The sequence below is a fragment of the Eubalaena glacialis genome, chromosome 5 (genome assembly GCF_028564815.1).
Source record: "Eubalaena glacialis isolate mEubGla1 chromosome 5, mEubGla1.1.hap2.+ XY, whole genome shotgun sequence".
Taxonomy (NCBI): domain Eukaryota; kingdom Metazoa; phylum Chordata; class Mammalia; order Artiodactyla; family Balaenidae; genus Eubalaena; species Eubalaena glacialis.
Genome location: NC_083720.1, coordinates 140,461,335 through 140,472,399, shown reverse-complemented (window position 1 = coordinate 140,472,399; position 11,065 = coordinate 140,461,335). Strand labels below are relative to the sequence as shown.

General features: G+C 45.9%; 1 protein-coding gene across 1 annotated transcript in view; it reads right to left on the bottom strand.

Annotated features, from left to right (window-relative positions):
- Positions 1 to 814: 814 nt before the first annotated feature.
- The window catches only part of UNC5C (unc-5 netrin receptor C), a 393,314-nt gene continuing 383,063 nt past the window's right edge, over positions 815 to 11,065 (bottom strand). Inside the window, exons 13-16 of the mRNA XM_061191703.1 lie at positions 9,827 to 9,976; positions 7,698 to 7,862; positions 1,946 to 2,124; positions 815 to 1,176 (exon numbers count right to left, since the gene is read on the bottom strand). Of these exons, the coding sequence (XP_061047686.1) occupies positions 1,011 to 1,176; positions 1,946 to 2,124; positions 7,698 to 7,862; positions 9,827 to 9,976 (660 nt within the window). The 3' untranslated portion in view covers positions 815 to 1,010. The remainder of the gene's footprint in view (positions 1,177 to 1,945; positions 2,125 to 7,697; positions 7,863 to 9,826; positions 9,977 to 11,065) is intronic.

The window sequence follows — 11,065 nt, the reverse complement described above, 5'->3', positions numbered from 1 at the left end:
ATGATGGAAGAAAGATAAAAGGTCAAGGAAGCAATGCCTGTCTAATTAAACTGGTGACCACGCCCACCTTGTTATGAGAAGGTGCCCGGGTCAGGTCAATACCTAAATACTAACAAACAAACAAACAGTACTGCTAACAAAAACAAGTTAAAAGAAAATCCTTTTACTAGAATACCTGTAAATACTCATCAATAATAATAATGATGATGATAATAATACCTTTTTTAAAAAAAACCACTTCAAGTTGCATATTAGGAACACACGTTGTGAAAAAAATGCTTGTTTGTGTGGTTGAACATGAATCCCTGTCTTCCCTGCCACGCTATAGCTTTATTCCCCAAGGGCATGAGGTGGGTGCCCTCAAGGAATAAGGAAGTCTTAGCTCTCTCTCCTTTATACTTAGATTCTCCACTTCCCTGATACAAACAGTAACACTGGTTCTACAAGTTCTAGAAACAGAACACTGACGGGAGGATTATCTGAGACACTTGATGCACATGATTCGTAGGAAAAGTCTGTGATTTCTCTGTAAATTACTAATCTGAAAGAGACACAGCAAACCGTCCACAGCTTCAACTTCAAATGATTTAAACAAAAATAGAACGAGCCATGGACAGTGTCTGCATCCCTGTCCAATTTGATGTAAACAACGTTTGTAGAAACTGGGTTTGTTAAGAAAGTTTATCCATATATCTGGATAGCAATAAAAAGCGTTTCCTAGGAAACTGTAAGATCCTGTACCACACAGCATACAGCCCAACTAAGAGGAAAATTAGGTTGATTTCTAAATTCAAGATACACATTTGTACAATTGTTCTTAACTCCTGTGACGATGTCCGAGTAGAGTGGGCATGTATATTGGTAGTTGTGTCTGTCTTCCTTCTCTCTCCCGCTGCAGTCTTGCCTGTGGAGCTCACTGGTCTAGACTGGGTTTCCTCCTCAGCTCTGAGCCCCTGGACGTCCACAGACTCCCTGTGACTCTCCTCCTCCACTTTCAGCCCCAGCCTGGGTCAATACTGCCCTTCTGCTGCTAACGACACTACTGTTTCATGTCTTCCCATTTCCTCCAAGACAGCTGCCAGCACGCTCAGGTTTCCATCTGGGAAGTTCTGTGCTTCCCAAAGATCCAGGATGACGCCAGTTGGACTTGATTTGGTGGCAAAGTAATTCAAGTACCTGTAATTGATAATGGGAAAATGTGCTGAATGGTGTGATTTACGGATCTATTTTCCTTTCAGTTTTTACTAAACCTTTTCGTTACTGCATTTCTGTTAAGTATAACTGGACCCACCTGGGAAACTGTGGCTTGCAGTGAGCCGTCCTGAATAACTAGCCCATACTTAATTAGGTCAGCCCCAGACAGGAGACATGATGCCTTAACTTTGTTAACCTCAACTCTGAGTAAGATCATTTAAGAGACAAGATGTCTGTGGGTCACATCCTAAACAGGAAACCACGAGACTTATGTTTTCTTTCCGGCCCAGGCTCTGATCACCTTTGACAGGTTATGCCATGCCTTTTGCTTGGTAGTGATGGCAACGGTCTACAAAGAAGAGGCTCCTGAGGTCTCTTCGCAACTTCATAGCAGCGCTGTGTTTAGCATGTTAATTACCCACCCAGCATTAGGTCCTGCTCAACAGGAGGTGAGGAACAATGGTTAGTGAATGGATATATCATGTAGGGGGATTTAGCCTGTCAGCTTTGCAAAGTGGATCACAAAACCTGATATTTACAAATGTCAGATAAGCCCAGGATGTCTCTCAACAATGTGTTTGCAAGACCATGGTGCAAGATACAAGGTAGGAGCTTAATACATGTTGGCATAATGAAAAGTAAGTAAATGTACAGATGGAGAAAAAAAAATGAATGTTGCCCTAAGTCAGCTATATGAGTCCTGGAGCCCGATGTCTAACAGGAGCTAGTTCTGAAGCCTGGCTATGCCCACCTGCCCAGGTTTAGCTTATGGGCCAGCATCCTCCAGTCATGACCCCTCGTCTGTGGGGCGTCCAGGCTGCTGCAGAGCTTCTGCCGGATAGGGGGAGGGATGCTGAAAGCACTGGGTCCCGTCATGGTGGTGATGGTGCTCGCTGGGTCCAGCAGAGGCAAATCGATGCCAGTAGGTTCCTGTAGTTGAGGCACAGGAACAACACAGCATTATTTCTGAAGACAAAAGCAATCCTTATTGAACCAATCAACATAATGCCTTGCTTTGAATGGTCAGAAGAGAATGAATGTTATTATATTCTCCTTACTGAGAACGGCTTCTTTCTGGCTGAAAGTTGTGATTCTCTGTAACCTGGCTGAGAGGAAGAGGTACATTTTGAGCTGATTTTTGCATAGCCTTGGATTGATGGGTCTTCTGTAAGGACTGGGCTAGCTGGAAAGCTCGGGTGTAATTCATTTACAGCTTTTCTAATGGGATTCTCCAGGATGAGCAAGGGAATATCTGCTAAAGGTTTAGATTTCAGGGGGGGCAGACACGTTCAAAAGGGCAGCTCTTTGAGAATGAACTGATCCAGATCCGAGATTCTAGAGACTGTCTGACCCTGAGGGGAAGCCCTGGGCAAACGCTTGAGTAAATTCTCCCTCTAACCTCTGTAGAAGATGGCTCGGTCCTGCTTTTGTTGAAAGAAATGGACCACAGCTCTCCTCTAAATGACGTCAAATTAAGACTAATTATTTAAAAGAAAATGGCGAACACAGTACATGGCTTTAGGGCAAGCTGCTAACAGAATCCTCCAATTGCTGTACACCCTTATTTTTTTTTAAATCTAATTTTAGTAGAGAAAACCACAGATTGGCTCTTAAGGTAGTTTCAGCTCATAAAACAGCACGATTGCAAAATCTGAAATTCATCTGCAGGAGAAACTCTAATCATTTTCTGATCACTTCTGCTGGTTGGAAAAGCAAAAGCAAATGTTGCCTGGGAACTATTAAAGCAATAAAAGAAAATCCACTTAATCTGCTTTAAATGTCATCTCTCTCTTTTTCAGAGCAGGTAAGTCCGTGGTGAACATAATTAGCTGCTGGAGGATGAAACAGCCACACGCAGGTCCAGCCGTCGGGAAGTCTCGGGGGCTGGTGGAGTGTTCCGCTCAGACGTCAGTGCCCCCGCCTTCCAGAGCCTCCCAGACCCTGCTGCTCCTGCACCTTGGGGCCGCTGTCTGTGTTCCAGAATCAGCAGCCAAGGCTCACTGCGAGGCTTGGGCAATCACACGGCACAGGGTCTGTCCGCGGGCTCTGGAGGGCATGTGAGAGCAAAGCAAATTTTTTCGCCATAGAACATAAAGTGGTGTTGGCTGTGATCACAATATTTGGCCTCGGAACCCGAAGCTTGGCAAACTGAGCCTCCGAGGATTCCAGTGGCTCCTTTATGTTAACTCCAGCACATACCAGGACTGAAAAGACTGGTATGAAATACAGAAGCAACAAATGGGAGTTGGGAGTCCCTGAATCGCAAAGAGCTTTCCCTGCACTGGGCATAGAGCTCTTTCCAAGGGACCACGAGGACAGAGGGCTCCTGACCTCAAGGGCATAGGGCTTAAACAAAGGGGACCAGAAGAGAGGACTGAAGGCACATGTTCGTGTTTTTCAACAGACTTATGTTGTTGGGAATGTCTGCACCCAAGTGGCCAACACTTCTATTAGGTATAGAATTGGGAGGGGGGCAGGCAGAGGCGTAGAGAAATCACACCTCATTCCACAGCTTAGCGCTACCGCCCACTTGCAAGTCCTGCCTGCTTCTCGTCTGGACCATAACAATGGGGCCTAGAAGGAAACCCATCCTGCCCATCCCTGGCCTGCAGCGGCTGCTTCCCTGTGGTCTATCCCTTATGCCAGACTCATCTCCCTAAAGCCCAGCACTGACGTTTCTCCTGCCTTCTCTTAGTGTTAAATGGCTCTCCTACCACATGGATTCCCAACTCCTTATTAGGCCATGAGGATCATCTGCTGGACCTGCCTGGTGGGCTGGCCTGAAGCCCCAGGGATGCCTGTAACCTGCAGAGCCAGGCCTGCCATGGAGGAGGGGTCCCATGTGCTCCCTCCACCTGACAGCCCGGCTCCTGCCTTTCTCAGGTTGCGCTGGCATGACTCGCTCTCCTCAGACTGGACCGTTCACTGTTCCCAGCGCCTTTCTTAAGGATGTACCTTTGATAGTTCTTCTGCCCTTTTCCTTAACCTCTGTCAGGCAAACACCTCAAAATCTGGACTGAAAAGCATGTTCCCCGAGCAAACCCACCCAAAGCCATCCACCTGGAGCCCTCCTATAGCACTTCCCACAGCTCCTGCCCTCCTCGTAAGTCTGCTGTATGCACGCCGGTTGTACTTACGGATGACTTCCTCTGATTTCCCCAGTTTCTTGGAGATGAGAGTATTTTTGTCATCCTCAGAACTTCTGTGACCCTCAGGGCAGTGCCCTGACTGTGGAAGCTACTCAATTCATATTTGCGGAAGAGAGGAAGATATGTTTTCTGGTAGAGGAAGATATGTTTTCTGGTAGAGGAAGAGGATGAAGCCAGTTCCTAATAGAAGCCCACCTCACAGAGTAGTGCTGAGCTTCCTTCCAACTAAATGTGGCTAAAGGTAAGGCTCTCCTCGCTGTTCAATACTGAAGGTAAAGGCAGGCACGACTCTCAGGAAGGTCTGCTCACACATACACGTTGTCCCCCTTTTCTTGGTGAATAAAGACCTGTCAGCACTTTACGTGGGCCTTCAAACCCTGAGTCTCCAGCCTTGGCTACTGTGCCTGTTTATTTCCTTGTGCATGAAACAAGCCCAAAAGGGCATAATTTCTTGTCTCTCTTATCTGATGGCTGACAGCAGCTTTGGAGGTAAAAGAAAAATACATATATACATTTACATTCAAATTTCATCTAGTAATTTCTGTTGCTGTTAGTTCTTCTTTTACTTCCAGGTATACTCTCACAGAACACTTATTATAATAATTGTTTATGATATTGGTACCATCTGTCTTTGATGTTATGATTCCCTTGGTTAAACATATGATTTTTCACCATTAACCAAACAGCTGCTAGGGCACACATTTTCAACACTCCACAGGAGAAACGACTTTCCTTTCCTGTATTCTGACTCTTCCTGAAGTCACTTAGAAAAACTAGATTTTCCCAAGGGTCCTTTTTGAACAGGTTATAGAAAACAGAGGAGGTGAATAGATAGGATGGCTATAGCAGAGTGAGGCTTTGTACATTTTTAATATTGTTCTTTGTGTGCACGAAAGTGCTGTGTGTCAACAGTTAACAGGGTTACAACGTCTTTGTCTATACTGTAGTTAAAACTAAAAGTCCTAATGAGACTGAAGTTTCTTCTCTACTTTTTTTTCCTCTTGATGGTGATGGGCAGCTTCTCCTTTATTACTTCCCCTGTCCCTCTAAGGAAAAACCTTTTATCATCATTTATCCTCATACTTTTAACTCTTCTAGGCATTTTCATTCTTAAACTTCATCTCTGTGAGACTAAAGGCTTTATCTCTAGGTAAGGAATCTCTGGCCAAGGCACCTAGAGAGGAACAATCGTCCAGCTCTCGACATCACCTCGGTCTATGTCTGGTCTCCCTTGGGGGCAGCAGGTCCTGCGCCTGACTGCAGAGGCCAAGGGCCGAGTAGCTTTAGAAAGGAGCGCTGGTGACGCCTTGAGCAGTACATTCCTGGCAAGTCAGCTCATTTTCAGGAGACTTGACGTTGGAACTGCAAGCCCAGGCCACCTGCCAGCCTGCCGCGTGACCCTAGGGAGCAGCCCTGTCCAGAAGACAGACACCACCAATGGAGCCTTTTCTCTGGTTGGTTATGGCTTGTCAGCCCCAGGGAACCCCTCCTCGAGCTTCTGATGAGGATCCAGGTCTCGGGGCTCTCCAGAGCCAATTGTTCACCAGCACACAGCCTGGCTCCCGACATCAGGACCAGCCCCACTCTCCCCGCTCTGTGGGCCACATGCGCCACATTCAAATGCTAACAGCAACGGTGGGACTCGGTGACCCAGAAGGAAAAGCAGCAGAGTGGCCCCTAATCCCCAAAGTCATCTGACTCGGGTCATTTCTGCCTCCCCCTCCTCCCGTTAAGTGTGCTTGTCTGTCACGGGCCTCTGAGGAGACTAAAGGGTTGGCCTCCCTGAGCTGACTGCCACCAGCTTGCAAAAGAAATGGTCTTTCCTCTGAAAGTCCTTAAACTCATCACACTATGACGCGACACTGTCTCTTCGCGAGGGGTTGGCCGGCCTGGCGGCGGGGGGGCCCTGACCAGCGCGCTTTCGTTCCCGGCCACAGCGCATCTGCCTTTTCATCACATCGCTCATGCCGAACAGAAAGCAAGCATCAAAGGAGCAGACCTCCTCGCCCCCCTCCAAAATTCAGCAGCCTTTGTTGTGGCTGGAGCTGGGTGGGTATTGAGCTTTGCAGACCTGCTGGGCCTGGAAAGTGAAAACACCCTCCCGAGCCAGCAGGGGTGGTGCTGCAGCCCGCACACAGAAAGGCCCGGCGGTTGCCATGGCGCCCTGACACCAAGATCATGCCTCATGAATGTCACCGAGGTCTGTGACTAAAGTTGTTGATGAGTCAAAAGTCTCATGAAACGGAGGAAGGAAAATGATGACCACAGCTCGCCAGGCTGTGGGAAAGGAGGAGGGGGCAGCGTCAAGGCGGATGTGCGTCCCCCCTCGGTTTGCTAAGGAAGCCTGTCTTTAAACGTGGAGTGAGACACGCCGAACAGGGTGACGTCCCATTCGTCACTGTGCGTGAGACAGCGAGGAAGAAGGAGCCTTTTAAATCATACACTGTCCGGCTGTAGTTCTAAAATATGACAATTCTGTGCTGCGGCTCAAAATGCAGCTCCAAGCTCAGCTCCACAGGCCCCAGACGGTGCTGCCCCCTTCCTTTCACCCTGTCCTTTTCCTTTTGTCCCTCCAGCCTGAAGTGTTTCCATGGTTCTAACTCCAAGCCCTGGGGTCCCAGGTAACCAATAAGGTCATGAGCACCCCCTTCTTTCCACCCAGAGAAGTTTTAAGTAGCAGTGATGGTTGTCATTTCTGAGATACAGACATATAAAAAGTCCCACCTGGAGGAAGTGAGGCTCACAGCGAGGAAAGGCAGTGTGACGGGCGCAAGGGGGGAAATGCGTAGATTTTACTTCTATTTCTGGACTGTCTCTCCTACCTCGGGGAGAAGGGCATCCCTTCTTCTATTTGGAGGATGATGTATAAGAGAGCAAGGAGACCAAGAGACTTCTCCTTTCGACATGGAGATAAAAGGAAAGGAGGCAAAAGGAGGGGGCAGGCAGTGCACGATCAGGCAAAGGCAGGTGAGTTCCGAGGAAAGAACCAGAACGGGAGGAGAAGCGGAGGATGCCAGGAACAGGGGACAGCAGGGACGCTTTGGGAAAGTTACTCTATGTGTGTGATACTTAAATTGAACCTTACACTTGAAGTTCAGATCTGTGTAAAAAGTTAGGACAAGATCCTTAAGTTCATGTCACAAAGCGTAATAAAAGTCCTGTTTTTTGAAAAGGATCCTCTATTACACTTTTATATAATTTTAGCTCCCTGTGTTCACTAAAAATACTATTCTGTGAACCAGCAGGCCCTCCAGAGAGCTTTTCAGGACTTCCCACACTGAGATACTTTATACCCCACTGGCCCTCCCCGAGGTCGGTCCCTCCTCTGGTCTGAGACCAGTGAGCGCCTCTTACCTCGGACACGGTGCAGTTTAGCTGGAAGATCTGCCCTTCTCCCTCCACCTGCCGCACACACAGTTTGCAGACCAGCTCCACTGTGTTCAGGCTGAATCTTTCCAGAGTGAACGTGCAGTGGAGGTTTCTCTGAGACCCACTCCAGATATGGTAGAAAGGAATTTCCTGAAGCATATGAAAGGGGGAACCACAAATGAGGGACTAATGCTCAAGGAAGCTATCAGACAGTGCGCTGCCGAGTAATCATCTCAGTACTGCACATGTTAATTACCTTGTTTAATCCTCACGATGGGTCCATGCACAAGCACATCCCAACCCCCTTTTCAGGTGAAAAAGACTGAGGCCCAGAGATGTTAAAGAACTCACCCAGAGTCCCACAGCTAGAAAGTGGCAGAGTTGAGGTCTGAACCCAGGGAATCAGCCCCAGAATCCTTATACCTAACCAGCATGCCACTTCTCTGTCATTTACAAAAAGAAAAAAAAAAAACCATCGTAAATGATCTTTTTTTTAAGGTTTAGACAACTGCCCAAATAAAACCTACACACTCCAGTCACTGCCCATTAAAAGCAATCCCTGCCATGGTACCCTGGAGAAAAGCAAAGTCTAAAGGATGATGCACTGACCCAGTTCCCTTTCATGCCTACGCCCTCCCTCTGCACAGGATGGGGAAAGCCAAGACTCACTACAAGTTGGAAACCGGAGGCTTGATTAGCTGCCACAGAAAAGTTCTTGGCCTAAAAAGCACCAAGCCTCTAACAGACACAATTGTCTATGAGCCTAGATCACCTCACAGAGCCCAAGAATCTTTTTTTCAATAAAGGAAAAAGAAGGATTGATACAAAATGGTAGACCATGTTGGTTAAGAACAGAGGCTCTGGGGCCAAATCCAGTACAAATAGGATGCCTTCCCCTTGCTTACTTGGTGATTTGGGGCAAGTTACTTAACCTTTGCTCAGTTCCTTCACCTGTGAAAGACTGTACCTAAGCAAGAGAGTACCTGAATGGAGGGGGTTAAATGAGATTAATCAAAGTACACGAGAGTCTGGCAGATGGTGAGAACTCAGCCAGGCTTAGCTTAAACTAACATCAGGTTATCATTATTATAAAAACAACTTTCCATTATGGTTGCACAAAAAGAATTGTTCATAAAAGGGGAAGATTTGTGGACTTTTATGGCAGTTGCAAAATCAGAGAAAGAAGAAAGCAAAAGAGGAGATTTAATGAGAAAGTTAAAGCCGATCTTTCAATCAAGTGCTGAGCATGTACCCCCATCAAAGCTCGAGACTGTAAGCAAACTAGTAGGTTTGTTTCCCGCAATTTCTGTGTAAGTACCAGACATCTGAGAGTAAGAATGCAGCTGAAACTCTTCCCTTCATCCCTTCTAGTATGTTCATTGACTTACATCAGGAAATCACAACCAGTGCAGCTACAGGGCAGGGTGTGGGACTGGATTTGCATGTGTGTAGACAAGGATTCACTGCTTATTCTAAGGGTGTCTGCGACTCCTAGGATGGGTCTGAGGCTAGGGATCCCATCACACAGTCTCCTGAGAGCTTGGGCTGGCTGATGGAGGAGGAGGTGAACCCCTCTGGAGAGTCTTGTTTTTCCCACACACAGCTACATACAGTGGGACTTGGGACCAGTATTTTTATGCTGTTATTTAATAAAATCCTGACCAGGTTTTATTTTTACTTGCTATCCCAGCTTCCAAGCTGAGGTTCCTTCTAAGTTTTCAATGTAAAGGCACTCTCCTAGCCAGGCTGAAGCCTAATTTGTGTCATGTGGGATAACAATGTTCCCTTTCTCCTATGAATGCATTTGAGGCTGGTTTTACCAATTCAATGTTAACATTACTCTGAAAATGCACAGACATGATGGACTTGGAAATCTTATCTACTAAAAGTAAAACATTGATAGTAAAGTTATCTGAAAGAGAATTCAGAAAAAAGCATTTCCTCCAGTATGTCTAGAGTATTTTTCAAAAAATCCTAAATATCCCCCAACTATTTTGGACAAAGGAGTACTAAGATAGGATTACTTTCAAGGAAGGGAGTATCTTCTGTCTAAATCATTCTAGTAGTCCTCTTGGAGATGTCTCCAAGCCTTTAGTTCAGCTTGGGAACCTTACCTGATATTTGGCCAGCAATTTGCTCTTCCAGAGGGAATGGGCGACATCATGAATGGACAGGCGCAGGTTGTGGGTGCTGCCTTTAAAGTGAAGAGCCTTAGGTTCTTCTAGGAGCTGTCCTCCCATCTGTCTTTCGAGCTGCAAGACTTCCTGCAACGACAGGTCCCAAACCAAAAGCAAATATGAAGACTGTCATCATTTCCATAGTATGCTTCCTCACTCTGTCCCCAGCCCCAAACCTAACTGCAGCACGTGACCTCCATCCTGCAGCCCCGAGACCCTCCAGCTGAGGCCCCGGCCAGTCGGCATGTGACTGGGCCCTACTGGCCATGGACTGTGTCAGCAAGCCACACGACACTGTTGTGCGGTACATTCAGTACAGTCTACACTTCCTGTCGAACAAGTGGGGTATTTAATCAAATACAGGGCAACGACAATCAGAACCCAAAATGGGGAGAATCCCCCCCAAAAAGAAAAAAATCGGTAGAAACGTAGATAAACAGATACGTAAGTAGATTTTCAATGAACTTTTAGGGAAAGGGGCAAACAACTAGAAAACAAACCAGATCTTAGATTGGAAATACTAGCTAACAAATAAAAATCTGGAATGTGTTTTGGGCACTTTTTCTATTTTTTTTAGTTTCTTTACCTACAGAAATAAAATTTTTGCTTAAAATTATCCACTGCACAATTCCCAATTATCAAAAAATAAAAATATGCTCATTAAATATTCTAGCAGAGGAAAGTACACTGACACAGATTAGGAGGATTTTTCAGCACCAACTATTGATCTAAATAGTCACTCAGATTACATTTTTTAAAAAACCACCTCATTTTTCAAGAACCATGGCTGATTAAATTTGCTATGTAACTTTACTTATGCTGAAAAGATATAACATGAAGATAAATTCTATATCTACTTCCACTCCTCAAGCTAGTTAATGGGAGTTAATGAAGCATTTCCAACTACAGCTGCAATTATCCAAACATCAGCAAACCGTAAGTTATCAATGAACAAATATCGTGAGTCTCCTCTGCTGTCTGAACCATCCTTACGCATTTTGTTCCTCTCGTGCTTTAAAAGTTTTAGTGATAAAAATACGCAGACATCTGTGACCTTTTTTTCCAAAGGGGTTCAGGAAAAAAACGGATTTTATAACAGTATAAAAACAAAATATGATTTTCTTCTTTGGTGAGATTTCATTCGAAAGCATGGGGTTCAATAACACAGGTGATCAC